The sequence below is a fragment of the Schistocerca gregaria genome, chromosome 4 (genome assembly GCF_023897955.1).
Source record: "Schistocerca gregaria isolate iqSchGreg1 chromosome 4, iqSchGreg1.2, whole genome shotgun sequence".
NCBI classification, from domain to species: domain Eukaryota; kingdom Metazoa; phylum Arthropoda; class Insecta; order Orthoptera; family Acrididae; genus Schistocerca; species Schistocerca gregaria.
The window spans coordinates 258,607,243-258,626,600 of record NC_064923.1 but is presented as its reverse complement, the minus strand read 5'-3'; the positions used below and the strand labels follow the sequence as shown (position 1 = coordinate 258,626,600).

General features: G+C 44.4%; 1 protein-coding gene across 4 annotated transcripts in view; it reads right to left on the bottom strand.

Annotated features, from left to right (window-relative positions):
• The window catches only part of LOC126268092 (uncharacterized), a 92,365-nt gene that overhangs the window by 60,070 nt on the left and 12,937 nt on the right, over positions 1-19,358 (bottom strand). For all 4 annotated transcript variants that reach the window (XM_049973599.1, XM_049973598.1, XM_049973600.1 and 1 more), the window contains exons 2-3: positions 4,241-4,441; positions 3,797-3,927 (exon numbers count right to left, since the gene is read on the bottom strand). In XM_049973599.1, coding sequence (XP_049829556.1) covers positions 3,797-3,927; positions 4,241-4,441 — 332 coding nt within the window. The remainder of the gene's footprint in view (positions 1-3,796; positions 3,928-4,240; positions 4,442-19,358) is intronic.

Here is a 19,358-nt window from a genome sequence, read left to right as displayed (position 1 = left end):
GGGAGCCACCCAGCCACAGCAAAGGCCACCTGGCAGGACAGCCTTTGCCGAGAGTCCTGATGCCCCAGGGTGACGGGCATCTACTCCTTGGCGTACATGGGCAGTTAACGGCGCAGGCATCAGCAGAGCAATCCCTGTGTTGTCAAGGGGCTATAACCAACAGGGTACATGGCAGCCTCACCACAATGGACTGGCTACCATGCTGGATATGAGGTGCAAAGAAGTCCATGGTTGTTATCTGTGCAGAAAGCAACACTGCAAAGTGCATGGTGGATAACGCACCCAGGAAGGTGTCCTCGGAAAAAGAGGTGGAGAATGAGCTGGATTGCAATGTGAATACGAGAAAGTAGGCTAAAGATCTCAATGCACGTGGACACAATGCACAATGTAAGGCGCTCTTCCCAAATTGGCTCACTCTTCAGGAAAATTTTGAAAAAAAAAGTTGGGGTCAAACCATACCGGGGACTAACACATAAAGGCCGAACTTTTAGTTGCCTCTTATGACAGGCAGGATTACCTCGGGTCTATTTTAATCCCTGGACCCGGGAGGAGACTGGGCGAGATATACAGGGCGAGGAGACCGGGCGAGGAGGAGATGGAATGAGATATACAGGGGGAGGAGATAGTTTCATCTGTCAATGATACCCTCGGCCTTCCACTGAGATGAGATTCCATCTATGCAAGAGGTACGTCAGTAATATCATAGCATCTTAGTTCCGCATCTACACTGATGGCACGAAAAATGTACCACTTCAATTTCCTGAAGAACATGAATTTCAATTTTTCCATTTTAAATTGCAACCACTTGCATGAAACTGATCTACTAATTTATGAACAAAAATTTTGGTAGAGGTCCAATTAGGTGTCCGACAAAGAAGAAAATGACATTTATATAAAATTAAGCCCAAAGAGGCGGAAGTAACATGAATGGATTGACACTTCAAGCAAAGTTTGAGGAATCTCACAAGGGGAAATGCACCTCTGTTTTAGTTTTCTACACTACACAGACCTCTCTTTCCATTTTCAAAGGCATCTTACCTCCTGCACCAATCAAAACCTCCTACCTTCCACGCATGCTCCTGATTAATACTGTAGTGTCTTCTTGAGGTATCATCTCCCATTCTTTCAGGAGGGTCTCTGAATAATGCTCACTGACCCTTTTGCCCAGGTGGTTCTGTACAAGCTGAACAGGATTCAAATCAGGGGTTTGAGCAGTTGAGGCATAGCATAATCTCTGCTTCATCCAAGAACTCTTGCACAATTCATGCAACATGTGGGCATGCACTGTCAAGAATCACCAACAGATGGAGCAAAGGGTCCAATAAGCTACAGAAGGATTACCACCACATACCAATATGATCTAAGACCAGTAGCTCTACAGAGACCAAATTTGTTCTTGCAGTCATACTGTTTTCTTGCCATCCCAACAAAGAACTACCCTGTAGAGGCATCCTGGATGAGAACATGCAAGATCAATGAATGACTCTTGCTCTCTCAGTTATTCTCTCCTGCCATGATACTATATGCAAAACAGATGAAGTTGTGTGATGCTCTCTAGTGAGTTCTGGGCATGTGGTGGGTCTTCAGAATTGAAGATTGACTTCTTCCAGTCTTCTTCAGATGGTTCTCCCAGTGACACTGGTGGAGTTAATTTCGTGCTTCAGCAGTAGCAAAATGACAGTTGTGGAAAACCTGATATTGTAAAAAGTGGTAATACTGTGCCCATGTTGTTGTTCTCACACCTGATCCTGATTTCCTTGCATAGTCTCCAACTTCCCTGTACCTTCTTACGGTGCTGGAAGTAGTGGAAGCTGCAGTTCTGAACACTTCCACAGCATAATGCTTGCTGCAACCATTCTCCACCAAAGCAACAGCTTATGCAGCATCTTCGAAGCATACGGGCATGTTTACTCCAGAAAGCTGATCACAATGACAGAAAATTCCTAAAAATACCCAGATTAAATGGGGAACAATACAAGGTACAACAATAAGTGCAATAAGAGCAGGAAAGCATTACTGCCTCACATCCAATGTTCTGTTTTTCAGGTTGCGTGAGAAACAACAATTAATTCTAGTGGAATATGCAAGCGATGCACCACTGTTTCCTCACTAAGCAATGCCTGTAACATATTCCATCTAAAAGAGTAGGATAATGTGCTTCACTTTTATTAAACAAATATTTAAATGCTAGTACAATATCACGAAAATGGCAGATTGCTACTCACCATGTAGTGGAGATGTTGAGTCGCAGACAGGCACAGCAAAAATGCTGCTGAACAAGTAAGCTTTCGGCCAGAAGGCCTTCCTCTAGACAAAACACACACACACACACACACACACACACACACACACACACACACACACAACCACTGTCATTGTCACTGGCTGCCGAGGCCGGACTGTGAGCAACTGTGCACGATGGGAGAAGCATTCCAGGTGGTGGCATTAGGGACAAGGCTGGGTTGGCTAGGGGAAGGGATAGCAAGGTAGCAGTGGGGGACAGTAAAGTGCTACTTGTGAGAGCATACAGCGACATGGTTGGGACACATTCGAACAGCTAGTGCATTCAGAAGGTTTGGGGTGGGAAGAGGGAAAGGGGGGGGGGGGGGGGGGGTCAGAAAAGGGGAAGTAAAAGGATTGTGGTTGCATTGGTGTGGGAGCAGGGAAGGGAATAGGTGGGTGGAGGACAGAGTACCCCCTGGCCAAACTCCAATAATCAGTGTCCTTCAGCCACCTGTGCACTTCCTTGCTGCCACTACAGCAAAACAGAGCCTTCTGTTCCACCAATGCACCACAGTCTTTTTAGTTCTCTGCTTTTTTACTCCCTCCACCCACCCCAACCCTCCTCAGAACAGCACCCAGCTGCCCTCTCCCAATTCCCACCACATCCCTGAATTCTCACTAACCCGCTCTCCCTCCCCCTCCCTCCCCCAGCCTCCTACTTGCCCCACCATCCAGACTGCATCTCTGTGTGTGTGTGTGTGTGTGTGTGTGTGTGTGTGTGTGTGTGTGTGTGTGTGTGTACTCTAGAAGGCCTTTTAGCCAAAGCTTACTTGCTCAGCAATTTTTTTGTTGTGCCTGTTTGTGACTCAACATCTCCACTACGTGGTGAGTAGCAATCTATCCTTTTCATAACAGTCATCATTCCGTCCTGGATTTTTCATTGCTTGATTAAACATTATTACGTGTTGTGTATAATTTTACGGCCCACACAAAGAAAGGCACAGATAGCGCCAACAGAATAGCTTTGTTGTTTAGCTCTTTCAGTGAGACTTTTGTTAGATAACATATGGCTCTCTAGAGAATCAAATCACAAAAGCCAAACTGAGAAGTATTTAAACTGTGCTGTGAAAATGTGGCATTATTCTAGTGCTGAGAGGAGCAGTGGAGTAATCATACCTGTGTAAGAGTTACTACATGTTTGCATGTGGCCAAATTAGTGGAAGATGAAAGATGCATGAAGTTGACACCTATGACACTAAACACGCTACAGCAATAGAAAATGGACGCATAGTGTAATACAGTGTTTGTGATGCCAAGTTTAAATGACAGTGGAAGTGAACAAGAAATACAATATCGATATTTGGAAAAGAAATCTATGTGGTAGCACAGAACTTCTCAAACACAAGAGTAAAACTATCAAAGGTACATCATCTGTTTGCATGTATTGCAAGAAAATAATCATGTCCTGAAAAACATATGGAATAACAAGCAGAAGGACTCACTTTATTTTTTTGATTATGTACTACACTAAAGTTTGCATCTGTAAATATTATTCACCAGTGTATGAACATACCGCATAAAAAGATCATGGTAAATGTATGGCAGGAGTGGTTCTGGAAGCTCTCTGAAGAAATGCTTCAGAACATTTGCAACGTCTATCACATGATGCTGTCTACCAAGTTTTCCACCACTGTCAAGATGCGTCTGCAAAAATTCAATATGCAAATCAAATTTAAAAAATTAAAATAATAAAATAAACAAATTAAGCAAAGGAAATCTATTCTGGTTGCAAATCCTCACTTTCTAGTCAACTGATGAAATAACAACTTCAATTCTGGCATAGTGTTGGGTCAGAATGGAAAGATGAATCATCCAAAAATAAATTTCCCCTTAGCATTTTTTCAACCCCCACAAGTATTGGATTATGGCACAGATTCTGTTTCTGCACACAAATTATATGACACCATTTTAACAATGCTATAATTAAGTGACATTATTTGATTAGTTACATACACACCTTTATCTGCCTTTGTCGAGCGTTTGAACCTGCTTTGCGAAAGAGCCCTTCTGTACCACAGTTCTCTTCAATGCATTTACAAGCTTCAATAATGAAAGTAGGGACTTCAGCCTCACATCCAGACTCCAAAGTTATTTTCTGACACTGCAGCTGATGTAAAGGCTTTTTGAAAAGTCTTCCATCATTACCTGTTGCTCGTAACTGGAACAAAAATGTTTCAATGCATTAGCTGTTTCTCGACCAAGGCATAATGTTTTAAAACTAATTTTAAGTGATTTCCCAAACCATCTCTAAAAAAAATGTATTTTGCTTGCTTCACTAGTATTAACTATATTTACGTTTCCTAAACCAGTGTGAATAAAAACAGAACTGTCCTAACTCCAAAACAATCCTGTAAAAACATTGTTTGTCATGAGGAAGTGAACAAAGACAGACATGAAAGCTAATGTTGTTGTTGTTGTTGTTGTTGTTGACATGAAAGCTGATAGGCTAACTAATATTTAGAAACTAGAGGGTGCAGGAATATTCCAGGTTTATACTGAAAGGTAGTTAAAATAGCAAGTAGGAAAGTTCTATTCTGGTCTTGGCATTCTTTATGTACATATCGAGTGGCATCTCAGGCCTTGCTGAAAAGATATTTAGAGTTATGATTGATGAGATATTATGCAGTTTTAATTTTAAGATTGAATTTGAGAAATGAGAGATCTCTGTCAGCACCTTCATTTAGTTGTGATTCATGAAGTGTACTATGATACTGCTATTCTCTGAAACTACTGACTGTTTGAAATGTGTGCCCACAGTTCAGTGCAGTTCTGACCCTGTGGCTAAAGTATCACAGATGACAAGAGAGCTGTCGAGAGCAATGTGTGATGCCATGAAAGACTACCAAAGCAGAATATTGTCAAATGATCTATCACAAAGACCCAAAGACATTCTGGTCCTATATAAAGACTGTTAGGGGCACCAAAGTTAGTGTCCAGTCCCTAGCGAATGAGACAGGAACTGAAATTGAGAGTAGCAAAGCGAAGGCTGAAATGTTTAACTCTGTTTTAAAATTTTCCTTTACAACAAAAAACTCACGATAACTGCCCAATTTAATCCTCATACCACTGAAAAGATGAGTGAAATAAGAATTAGTGTCAGCGGTGTTGAGAAACAGCAGAAATCATTAAAATTGAACAGAGCTCCAGGACCCCATGGAATACCTGTCAGATTATATATGAATTTGCAGCTAAGTTAGCCCTTCTTCTAACTATAATCTATTGTAGATCCCTCAAACATAAAACAATGCAGAATTCTTTGAAAAATGCACAGGTCACACCCGTCTGCAGGAAGGGTAGTAGAAGTGATCCACAAAACTGCCATCTAATATCTTTGACATCAATTTGTTGTAGAATATTAGAACGTTATTTTGAGCTCAAATGTAATGAGGTACCTTTAACAGAATAACCTCATCAATGCCAATCAGCATGGATTCCTAAAAAATCCATCACATGAAACCCAACTCACACTTTTCTTACCTGACATACTGAAAGCTTTGGATCAAAGCAACCATGCGTATGCATTATTTCTTGATTTCCAAAAAGCATTTTACTCTGTGCCATACCTATGTTTATTGTCCAAAGTATGACCATATGGGGCATTGGGTGAAACTTGAATGGATTGAGGACTTTTCTGTAGAGAGGACAGGATGTCATCTTGCATGGAGAGTCATCAGATGTAGAAGTAACTTCAGGTGTGTCCCAGAGAAATGTGTTGAGATGCTTGCTTTTCACATTCTATATTAATGAAATTGCAGACAATGTTAATAGAATGTTAACCTCAGGCTTTTTGCAGGTGATGCAGTTATGTATAATGACGTACTATCTGAAAGAAGCTGCATAAATATTCAGTCTGGTCTTCAAAGTGGTGCAAAGATTGGCAACTTGCTTTAAATGTTCAGAAATGTAAAATTGTGCACTTCACAAAACAAAAAACATTGTATCCTACGACTGTTGGAATCGGCCGACTCATGCAAGTACCTGGACGTAACACAATGTAGGGATACGACATGAATGAGCGCACAGGCTCTGCTGTGGGTAAAGCAGGTGGCAGACATCGGTTTATTGGTGGAATACTGGGGAAATGCAGTCAGTCTACAAAGTAGATTGCTTACAAATCACTCCTGTGACCTAACCTAGAATGTTATTGAAGTGTGCAGCACCTGTATGAAGGCAATATGAACATACAGAGAAGGGCAGTATGAATGGTCACGGGTTTATTAAATCTGTGGAAGAGTGTCACAGATACTGAAGGAACTGAACTGGATTACTCTTGGAAGATAGACGTAAACGATCCTGAGGAAGTCTATCAACAAAGTTTCAAGAAGCATCTTTAAATGATGACTCTAGGAATTAGTACAATCTCCAATGCATTGCTCACATTTAGCATTCTCCTGCACTGGTATATTCCTAGAGCCACAATTTAAAGTCTGTTCTTGAAACTTCGTTAATAGACTTTCTCAGGATAGTTCACGTCTATCTTCAAGTCATACAATTAAGTTCCTTCTGTATCTGTGGTTCTCCCATGGATTAAACAAACTGGTGACCACTCATACTGTTGAATGAGGCCCGCAGGCATACACACTGAATACCCATCTGGAACATGGCCAGTGGTGTGAAGTCAATCTGCTGAACCAGTAGCCAAAAGCTAACTTTGGGAGGTAACAAGACAAAAAGAGCACACCCCATACTGGTGGTCAAGGAAGTCATCAAAAAAAAAAGAGAGCCTAGGATGGGTGGTTGGGCATGGCAGATAAATGTCATGGGTATTCACTGTAGAGGACTTCATGCCAGTATGACAATGGTAGTTCTGCAACTTCTGCATAGATACTCTCAATCAATCCAGGGTGAAAGACGCCAGTGGCCACATCTATTCCATGCTGGTGGATTGTGTTAAGACATTGTAACATGGACGGACATGCAGAGGAATACACAAAACACCCATACTATAGTTTCAACTGGGCAAGGGATTGATACAAAAAGGGAAGGGTGGTCCGATCCACTCCTAGGAAGTATCACTTAGGACATGTAGGAAATTGAGGAACCAGGCACAGCATGCGTCCACGTAAGACACATGGGAGGACCAAGGAAGTTTCCCATCAAGCATGAGCCACAGGAATTTTATAGTATCAGCAAACAGAAGAGCAACAGGCCCAAGATGTAAAGACGGTGGAAGAAACCCTCTGAGCTGCCAGAAATTCATACAAATGGTTTAGTAAAGACAATCAAGTCATCATTGAAGGTGCCGCTCAAGGAGACAAGTCCATGGCAAATAGTAAGAAATCGCAAAGTCATTGATGAAAAGGAAGCTGGAGATTCCTAGTGGGAGACAGTCCATAACAGGGTTAATGGCTATAGTAAAGAGGACAATTCTCAGGATGGAGGCTTGAGGCCACTTGTTCTCCTGGATAAAGGTATCTGACAAGGTTAAACCAACATGTACTTTGAAAACTCAGTCTTTTAAAAATTTCTGAAGGAAACTGGGCAGGCAGCCTTGGAAGCCCAACATGTATAGAGTATGGATGATACAAGTCCTCCAACACGTGTCTTAGGAATCCCCCAAATCAAAAAACATGGCCACATGTCTTATTTCTGCAGAAAACTGTTCACAACATGATTTGACAAAGTGGCGCGAGGTCACCTGAAGAACGGTGCACATGAAATCAACAGTGCGCAATGGTCAGTAGATTGTGAGACTACAGTCACTATACCAGACTGCCAAGAATCATACGTTCCACCACCTTGCAAATACAGCTGGGGACATAAATGGGGTGGCAGCTAGAAGGAAGCTGTTTGTCCTTGCTGGGCTTAGGTGTGGGTACGACAGTGGCTTTAGGCGAACATGTGGGAAATGTACCATCTGCCCAAACATGATTGTATGTACGAAAGAGAAAGGTGCTGCCACATCTGAATGTAAACACCATCCAGTCCTCGGGCAGAAGTTCGGGGTGAGATGAGAGCATGGTCAATCTCTCTTATAGCAAGGCCAGCGTTGTAGCATTAACAATTCTGAGAGGAGTAGGATGTCACCTGAGCCGCCTTCACTCATTTCAGCGGGAGAAAGGCTGGGTGCTAATGGGTGAAGCTTCAAATCTCTGCAAAATAGGGGCCCAGAGTGTTGGAGGTAGCAATAGGGTCCACAATGACATCATCAAGCTGGAAATCAGGGAATGGACCTCAGTCCCAGACAGCCAATGGATGTTGCCCCACATGACAGAAGAGGGAGTGAAACTTAAAAAGAACTATTTAAAAAAATCCAGCTTGCTTTCTTTGCTACCCCGAAGAATGTGATGACACTGCACACACAACCGTTTGTAACAAATACAGTTTGCCATTGTAGGACAACAGTTAAAAGCAAGAACACCACATCTCTACATGCAAATCACACCGCAGCACGCCTCAGTCCATCAGGCAAAGGAACATGGCGTGGTAAAGAATTGCAAGGTATGGAACATTCTGTGGCAGTAAGGATAACATTCATAAGGTCATCACAACTGAGGAAATATTGTTTGTCAAATGTCCCCAATTGGGCTTAGGAAGCTGCCAATTGGGTTTACATGCAGGTGGGGTAGATGTCAGCAAACAGACAGCACACAGGAAATGGTTGCTCTAGTACATGTCAAAGACAATGGACCACATGAGATGACAAGCTGGGCAATGCAGAACAAAAGGTCCAAATGGTAATAGGTGTGTGTAGTCTGAAAGGAACTTGAGTGCTCCAGTGCTATGACAGGTGTGGTTGAGTTGGTTGAGAAGGTCAGCCAAGAGGGAACATCATAGATAGGTTCTTGAAGAGCCCCAAAGGGCATGGTGGACATTAAAGTTGCCAAGTAGCAAAAAGGAGTGAGGGAGCTGACCAATAAGCTGGAGTGCGTATGCCCTGGTGCCAGCAAGTGATGGACGGATGTAGACAACACAAAGAGAAAAAGTATAACAAGGAAGGAAAATGCAGACTGCAACAACTTGCAGCCGGTGTTCAATGAGTAGTCTGGCTATGGACACCATCCCGAATGAGCAGCATGACTCAAATAAAACAATGCCACAAGGGTGAGAATAAAACAAAGAAGACTGACAACACAAAATGGAAAGAAAGGAAAAACCACAAGAACAATGGAAAGGCAACATACACTTAAGTGGAAAAAAGGGGACAAGAAAACCACAGAAACTCAAGAAACAGGCAGAAGAGATTAAATTGACAAAAGAGATTACCATGACTGGCTGACTATGAGAATAAAAAGGAGAAGCCAGCCACTGTGCAACACATTAAACCCTCCACCCTAAAAGCACTAGGGTGGAGAACACAGAGGGACAAAGGACAAGCGCAAAAATTTAGATTAAATTTTAAAACCCACACTCACAAATAAAAGGTGAAACTAAATCAGCCGATGGGGCGTTGTCAGATAAAATTAGTGGCAACGAGTCAGGTAACTGAAGATTTCATCACAGGGCAGTCGAAGTGGGACAGTGCACCAGAATATAGGCCACTATCAACCGGGCACCGCATCGACATTGAGGTGTGTCTTCATGGCGCAGGAAGTAGCCGTGGGTCACCCAAGCGTTGCCAATGTGGAGCTTGCAGAGAACCACAGTGAGAGGCTCGCATGGAGGACTGCCACACATTCATAGTCTCCTTAATGGCACGCAGTTTGTTGTGCGTACTGAGACTATGCTATTCCGACTCCCAAAGCCGAAAATCCTAGCAACATGAAAACGAACACGGGTCAGTTATTGGAATGCTGATATCCATAAGCAGTTTCTGTGCAGCCTGTTTGGCCAGCTAGTCAGCAAGTTTGTTACCTGGGATTCAGACGTGTCGTGGGGTCCACACAAACATCACTGAATGACAGGACCATTCCAGGGCGGAGATGGACTCCTGGATGGTCACTACCAAAAGAGACGAGGGTAGGATTGGTTGATAGCTTGTAGGCTGCTCAAAGAGTTAGTACACAGAAGAAACGACTCCCCAGGACATGAACGAATGTGCTCAACAGCACGAGATATAGCCATCAGCTCGACAGTGAAAACAATGCAGCCATCAGGCAAGGAAGGTTGTTCAATATGTCTTCCATGGACATATGCGAAGCTGACGTGACCATCAGCCATAGAGCAGTTGATGTAAATTACTTCATGGGCTTGGTAAGTGTCAAAAATTTAGATGAAGTGACAGCGGAGGGCCGCGGAGTGAACGGAGTCCTTCTGGCCATGTGAAAGGTCCAGGCGAAGCCATGGCGTAGGTGTACATCACAGATGTGTACGCAATTGGACCTCACGTATAGGTGGTAAAGCCAAGGACTCCAGTTCAGATAAAAAGGGACTGGACGCGAACTGCAATTGTAAGCCCTGACCTGGGCAGCCGATGTCGGAGGAACCGACGTGGGCGGGAAAAGAAGATGGTAATTCGGATGCGCAGGAGAACGAACATGTGCAATGTAACTGGTGGGCAGTTGTTCATGCCTGACCTGCAAAGGAGGAATTCCAGCCTCTGCACAGACGCTGGTTACCGGACTCTTACTGAAAGCTCCCCTCGCTAGTCGAACGCCACATTGCTGCACTGGGTCAAGTAAATGCAACACTGAGGGTGCCGCCGAACCATAAATCAGACTCTCACAGTCAACGCAGGATTGAATAGGAGCTCTGTATAGCTGCAACAGCTTAGAGCAATCTGCACCCCAGTTGGTGTTGCTCAGGCAGTGAAGGGCATTGAGGTGCTGCCAGAACTTCTGCTTAAGGTGACTAAGTTGAGGAAGCCAAGTTAATCAGGAGTTGAAAACCAGTCCTAAAAATCGATGTCTCAACTACAGTGAGGGGATCGTCAGAAAGGTAAAGTTCTAATTCTGGATGAATGGTACAACGCCAATAGAAGTGCATAACACACGACTTTGTGGCCAAAAACTGAAAGCCGTGGGCTAGAGCCCATGACTGTGCCTTGTGGATGGCTCCCTGTAGGCACCGCTCAGCAACACGAATACTGGTGGAGTAGTACAAAATGCAGAAATTGTCTGCATACAGAGAGGGTGAGACGGACGGCCCTACAGCTGTTGCTAGACCATTGATGGGCACTAAAAATGGAGATACACTCAATACAGAGCCCTGTGGGGCCCCATTCTTCTGGATATGGAGGGAACTATGGAAGGCACCAACTTGGACATGGAAAGTACACAGCGACAGGAAATTCTGGATAAAAATCGGGAGCGAGCCTTGGATACCCCACTCATATATTGTGCCAAGGATATGATGTTGCCATGTGGTGTCATACACTTTTCGTAAATCAAAAAAGATGGCAGCAAGGTGTTGGCATCTGGAAAAGGCTGTTCGCATGGCAGGCTAGAGGGACACAAGATTATCAGTGGTAGAGCGACCCAGGTGGAAGCCGCCCTGGCACGGAGCCAGTAGGCCACGTGACTCCAGGACCCAACCCAACCGCCAACTCACCATACTTTCCAGCAACTTACAAAGAACGTTGGTGAAGCTGATGGGCCGACAGCTATTCACATAAAGTGAGTTTTTGCCGGGTTTGTCGGGGGAATGTGCAAGGGCAATGAGGAGCTCCCACTCTGTAAAGGGGGCGTTATACGGTTCACTGTGGTGTGTAGTGAATGAGAGGACTTTCTCTTCCATCTGCTGTTTGGGAGTGGGAAAGGCTAGCAAGCATAGTGCTCAGCAAAGTGCTCAGCAATTGCGTTTGCGTCGGTACATAAGACGCCATTAATGTTAACACCAGGAACACCTGTTGGTGCCTGGTACCCAAAAACTTGTTTCATCTTTGCCCAGACTTGGGATGGTGACAAGGCACCCATTGGTCGACACTAACTCTTCCCAACACTTCTGCCCTGAGTTTTGGTAAGATGGAGAACGTGGGCACAGAGCTGTTTAAAGGCTATGAGGTGCTCCAGGGAAGGGTGATGCTTATGCCGCTGTGGAGCTCGCGGACACTCCTTAATTGACTAAGTGAGCGGCAACCACCAAGGGACTGTCTTTCACTGGGGGCACCCTCAAGAATGAGGGATCACGTTTTCTGCTACAGAAACAATCATTGTAGTTACCTGCTCAACCATCAAGTCAATGTTACCATGTGGGGGAGATTCAACTGTGACAGCAGAGGTGAAAGTTTCCCAGGCCATTTCGCATCTTTGACAGCACTGACACTTCTCCAAACTTATCCTGAAGGTCTTCAATGAAAAACTGATGCTTCATCAGTAGAAAAGAGTCCCCATCAGTTCTGCAACAGACTAAAAACCGAGGCGAATATGGCTCTCTGTTCTGTAGCTCTACATTTCTCCCATTGTGTAATGGGGGAGGGTAACTATTTAGGGTCATACCTGTCAGCATTGTATTTTATCTAGCCCGTCTTAGAGATGGCTGGCACCGTACGGTCACTAGCAAGACATGACTTAGTCCGCTTCATTGCGGGTCAGCCACCCTGATGCCATCCACTCCGATCAGGGTGTCTCCCCATGGGCACCACCTTCCCACAGAAAAGGCCAATTGGCATGATGGCTGTTGCTGAGAGTCGTGATGCCCCAGGAAGACAGGCATTTACTCCTTGGCATATGTGGGGAGTTTACAGCTCAGGCATCAGCAGTACAATCCCTGTGTTGTCAGGGGGCTACCCACCAAATGGGTACATGATGGCCCCACTACAACGAACTGGCTACCATGCTGGATATTGGGTGCAGAGAAATCTAATATTGTCATGGGGGCGAAACAGGACAGTAGACAACGGAAGAAGATAACATACCCCGGAATGTGTCCTCGCCCAAATAGTTGAATCACAGGTGGAGATGCAAAGCCATAAGACATTCAGGAGATCGAATCTAAGGGCACTATGTATAACACATGCACCATGTAAGGCGTCCTTCCCCATATGGCTCGCAGTTCTGTAGAATTTTGAAAGTGGCAGGTCAAACCATAGAATGGGACCTGAACTCATAGGAACGGAAAGAGTGAGACTCCTTTTAGTCGCCTCTTACAACAGGCACCAATACCTCAGGCCTATTCTAACCCCCAGACCCGTAGGGGGGAGTGTGGAGGGGAGGAAGGTCAAAGCAAACCAGAAGCATACGCGAGACATCAAAGTGGTCACAAGGACGCAATTTTGTGTGTTGGAGGAAGAAAACAGCCTAACGGTGTGATTCCAAGAGCAGCTGCAATTCCTCCTTGTTAGATCTAATGGCACAAATGTTCCACTCGAGAAGAATCATAACGGGGCATGGGGAGGATGGAAAAAAACAAGGGGAAGTCACTTTGGCAGCTACCGCTGAGTGCCAGCCTTCGAAGATTCATTCCTACATGGCGCAGAGGCTGAAATATCCTCTTCTGTGAAATTTACAGAGGTGTTGACATTATCCCTGTGTCAGCCTGCAGGTTCCAGGGCAGTAAAACAGTAGTAGGTGCACACCTGTGAAATGGATGTCAGCCGGGCGAGGGTATCACGTGATGACATCATTGAAAAGGATTTCGGAGTCAGGGAAGGAGAGGAGTGTTTGCCTTTGTTCAGTTTGTTAGAACCTTTATACTTGGCACGTGAAGACTCTGACATTTGTTGGCAGGAGGGATCTAAAATGTCTTTGCGGGAGTGTTCCTGTTGTCCTTTCTGGCCTGACAGTTGTGTAGCACATGATTTCGTCACTGAGGGCGAAGATTTGGTGGCTTGTTGCACAGCTGCAGGAATGCTACCATGATACTGGGCAATTTCACGACGACAGTACTGAGCTGGAGGTCACAAGTATCTGTGGCGATGTCCTCCACGGAGCACGGTGTAGCAAAAATCGTACTACAACTACGGGATGGTAAAATGCAGGGCTTTTGACCAGCCGACAAGCTGTAAGCGACAGGGTAGGATACTTTTTCATTCACCCAGATGTCCTGGGCAGCTCAATCATAGAGATACACTCATGGGATGCAAGCATTGTCACCATTAAAATTAATACAGTGCGGAGAAGGAGGTGGGCAATCACCCTCAAGATCATTTGTACCATAAGTAACACATTTGGCCAGGTTTTGACAGAACAAGCAAGCGTGGCTGTAACACTGATAGCAACACATCCGGTTTGGAATATGTGGTTGGACCATGACAATGTCACAGCCTGCCTTAATCTTTGATGGTAGCACTACTCAATCAAAGGTGAGATAAAAGTGTGTGTTAGCACTAAGTTTGCATCAACCTTTTTCATTACCAGACTGACTGCAGTAATGCCCTGATCAGAGAGATAAATTTGAAGATCTCCCTCAGTCAGAACATCAAGCAGCTGAGTGTAAATAACACCTCGCAAAAAACTCCCTGTACGATGGACCTCGATATGAACAGGATAGCCGTGGAATAGCAAAGCTGTAAGCAGTTGTTGGGCTTGAAAATCACAGTTCATCATCAGAAGCAAAATCCCATTATGTAAGCGAAAGCAGGATTTCACAGGGGCTTCAATTGCATCAACACTTTTCTGAATAAGAAATACATTAACAATAGCAAAAGACTGGCCTCCTTTGGTACACGATATCATGGGAAACCGAGGTGCAGCTGGGATCTTTAACTCTTTAGCTTCACTCTGTTTACATTTAGTAGATGTAGATTGAGATGGTAATTGGCTCATTGCAAAGAAATGCCCAAGATTGCCAGTGTCTCCAATGGCATGCTCCTTCCAACGGACAACCCTCTCAGAGGGGGATTCACCCACATTATGTGATTGTTCACACCTCCTGAACCCCAGACAGAGGGGCCAATTGACAATTGGGAAGGTAACAGCTCAGGCAGTCATCCCTCCCTGGGCATGACCTGTACCAGAGAGTAAGTGCAAACCCTCATATTACCCCTCACCCGCTGTATGTTAAACACATGTGCCACCTTTCAGGAGCACACAGCAAGGAAGAAGAAACAAGGAGACCTTAAATGCCAAAATGTAGGAAGGGAGGAGATAAAGAAGAAAGAAAGAAGGAAAAAGCAGACAAGAGACTGTTCCACTGTTGGACTACTGAAGTTTTTTGAACATATTCACGAAGATACTCAAGACATGTTCACCAAGGGAGGAGAAGAAGAATGACAGGAGAATATACCTGCAGCTCGGAAAGGGGAGACTTGCTGCAAAGGCTGGGGCTCTGTGGTAGCCAAGCACAAAGTCGCCAAGGGTGGTGAGCCCCCTAAAGGAAGTAAAGTTCATTCTGAAAGCCTAACGCCTCACTGTAGTTTTAGAAGTAAGTAGTGTCCCACATCTAAAATTATGGGAGATGAAAAACACAATAATCATGATTTAAATAAATAGCTTCTCTGAAAGTGTGTCAAAAATGAGAAATCACTATCCATACCTCCACCCATCAGTTGCAAAAACTGTTCGTTCACACCCTTTTATATGTACACACAGACACACACTTAACTGAGTTAATAGAAAACTAAGTTTCACTTATGTATTAGAAGAAACATGGCACCTACTCTGAACTGCGATTTTGTATGTAGATGATGCCACAATTTTAGCAGAGAAAGAATGACCTGTGAAAAGCACTTTACCTTCTAAATAAAATGACTGAAGACTACAACAATATTATTACATCCTCAAGGAAAACTATAACAATGGCATTTATAGGACAGGAACTCGTAAGAACAGAAATAATGGTGAACAATAACAGCAGAAGAGCAGGTCAGCCACTATAATTATCTGGTATGTTATATCACATACGAGTATGATAAAGATGTAGAAAGGAAAGTAACAAAATTTGGAAACATGTATGTGAAACAATAAACAGGTACAATTCAAACAATAGAAAATCCAGACACGTAACACATCCATGAACCTTTCCTCCAGAAGCCTTAGTCCCACAGAAATATCAGTCCTTCTCAAAGGCCTCACCTTTTGTCCCACTCCCAAATTCAATCATGTAGGACTTGTTAAAGACCTTTTCTCCTTCTCCCGATCCCTACAGTGGAAACACTTTCATCACCAACCCTACCTAATCAGATTCAACTGAAGACCAATGTTGAACCCTGCCTAACTCAGTTCACTCCTCCATTCAACTGTGGTTCACCCCCCACTGGCACCAAATCACCTCCTGTTAACTTTCCAGAATGTTTTAACCTCAAACCTTGCCTCACCATGATTCCCCGAATCCCTCAACATGCAAACTAACCTTACATCTGCAGAAAGAACGACAGTCCACCATCTAAAAATTGATCCGAACCTTATAATCCTACCTGCAGACAAAGGCTCCACCACTACTGTTTTGAACTGCACAGATTACCCGGCAGAAGGACCGGTTGTCAGATACTTCCACTTACAAACCTTGCCACAGTGACCCCATTCCAGTAATCCAGCAGGATCTCCAGTCACTCATCAAATCTGTAGGCTCATCCCAGAACTTGTCCCTGGAGTCCAGCACTCTGCTCACCCCTACCATTCCCTGCATTCTTACCATCTACATGCTTCCTAACGTCCATGAATTCAATTATCTGGGACACCCCATTGTGACCAGTTACTGTACCCCCACTGAGAGAATCTCTGCTCTCATAGACCAACACCTTCAACCTATTACCCAGAACCTACCATCCTATATAAAAGATACCAACCATTTTTGCCACTGACTCTCCACAGTTCCCATTCCTTTCCACATGGTGCCCTGCTCGTCACTATTGATGCCACCTCCCTTTACAGTAACATCCCTAATGCCCATGGCCTTTCTGCTATTTAACACTACCTTTCCCAACACCCGACGAATTCCAAACCAACAACTTCCTTCCTAGTCGTCATGACCAACTATATCCTCACCCATAATTACTTCTCCTTTGGAGGCATTACCTACAAACAAATACAGGGTACAGATACGGGCACCTACATGGCACCATCCTATGCCAACATATTAATGGACCATCTAGAGGAATTCTTCATAAACACCCAGAATCCTAAACCCCTCACCTGGTTCAGATTCACTGATGACATCTTTGCTATCTTGACCTCCACCTCAAAGATGGCTATATCAGTACCTTTGTCCGCATCAAACATACTAACCACCAGAAATATCTCCACTTCGAAAACTGCCACCCATTCCATACCAAGAAGTCCCTTCCGTACAGCCTAGCCACCCGTGGTCGTCGCATCTGCAGTGACGAGCAGTCCCTCTCAAAATATACCGAGGGTCTTGCTGAAGCCTTCACTGGCTGTAATTATCCTTCCATGCCTTATCTTTCCAGTCTCCAACCACCTCCCAAAGTCCCGCAGGCCGGCCACAGAGGAGTATTCCCCTCTTAATTCAGTACCATCCAGGACTGGAGCAACTGAATTACATTCTCCATCAGGGTTTCAATTACCTCTCATCGTGGCCTGAAATGAGAAATGTCCTGCCCACTATCCTTCACACCCTTCTGCCGACCACCGAACCTACCAATATACTTGTCCATCCTTACACAGCCCCTGCTCCCAACCCCTTACCTCATGGCTCGTACCCCTGTAATAGACCTAGATGCAAGACCTGCCCCATACATCCTCCTACCACCACCTACTCCAGTCCGGTCACTAACATCACCTATCCCATCAAAGGCAGGGCTACCTGTGAAACAAGTCATGTGATTTACAAGTTAAGCTGCAACCTCTGTGCTGCATTCTATGTAGGCATGACAACCAACAAGCTATCTGTCCGCATGAACAGCCACCGACAAACTGTGGCCAACAAACAAGTGGACCACCCCGTTGCTGAGCGCACTGTCAAACATGACATCCTTCATTTCAATGACTGCTTCACAGCCTGTGCCAGATGGATCCTCCACACCAACACCACCTTTTCTGAACTGTGCAGGTGGGAACTTTCCCTGCAATACATCCTACATGGCCCATAACCCTCCTGACCTCAACCTTCATTAGTCACTGTCCTCACCCATCCAGCCTGTTCTCATTCCAGCACTACACAGCTGTCATTCCACCATCACATTCAGTCTTTTTACTTCTCTCCTTTTCTGCAACCCTCCCTTCCCATCTCTCCCCTGGCCTCCATCTAACCTGCAATACTTCACTGTCCACCAACCCTACCCTAGCATCCCTCACCCTCTCCCCATCCCACACTCCTCCATAAACCCACCCAATTGCCACTTCCATCATGTACTGGGGATGCTGCTCGCAGTGTGGTTTCAGTTGCCTGAGGCTGCAGTTGTGTGTGTGTGTGTGTGTGTGTGTGTGTGTGTGTGTATTTGATGAAGGCCTTACTGATCGAAAACTTTATTTGTGAACCTCTTTTCATTGTGCCTATTTGCAACTCAGTATCTCCACTATATGGTGAATAAACGGGTACTTTAGAAACAAGATGCAAAAGGAACACACATGCAGTTGCATAACTACAGATATGAGTCGTGGATCACTTACAGACGACAAGAAAGTAAGAGCCATGCAGCTGCAAAGAAATGTCTTACAACTTTGAAAGGCCACATCAGTGTAAACAGGTTAAAAAACAGTGACAGTAAGAAAGAATCAAACACATTTAACGTAAATTATTATTAGGACCATATTCATTATTATTGAAGATAACAGATAAAAATGGAGTGAATATCTGGACAGTATGAACAGATGCAGATTAATTACACAGTCGGAAATTATAATCTGGTAGGCTAAAGAAGTCTGGAAAGTCCAAGGGAGCAAACACCTGACATCTGATATGCAGAAGAAGATGAAGAAGAAGGAGGGGAATGGCCACTGCGGAGCATCAATGATATGTTGTAACCTCCAAATATTATGCATCCAGGTGGCAGACAAGATCATCTTACAAGTACAGCTGCTATTCAGTCCTCTCCTGCAGGGCCGGCTTACCAAACTCTGGACTGATATTTCTTGAACCTACACTAAACATGTGGAAGTAATTATCAGAAATCCATCACACTAAAGGTACCAGTTGACCATGAACACTTGCAGTTCTGATTATGATATTGGTTTCACGGTGCTCAATGGCATGGTTATCAGCACCCCGGTAGAATACAGACTAAATCCTTAGTGAGAATAAATTCTTTCCTTAGGACAATGGCACATGGAAATGTACTGGACACTTTAAAACCTGTCTGGCAATGACAACACAGTGATTTCTTATCAGTATACTAAAACTGATGATAAAAGTTACAC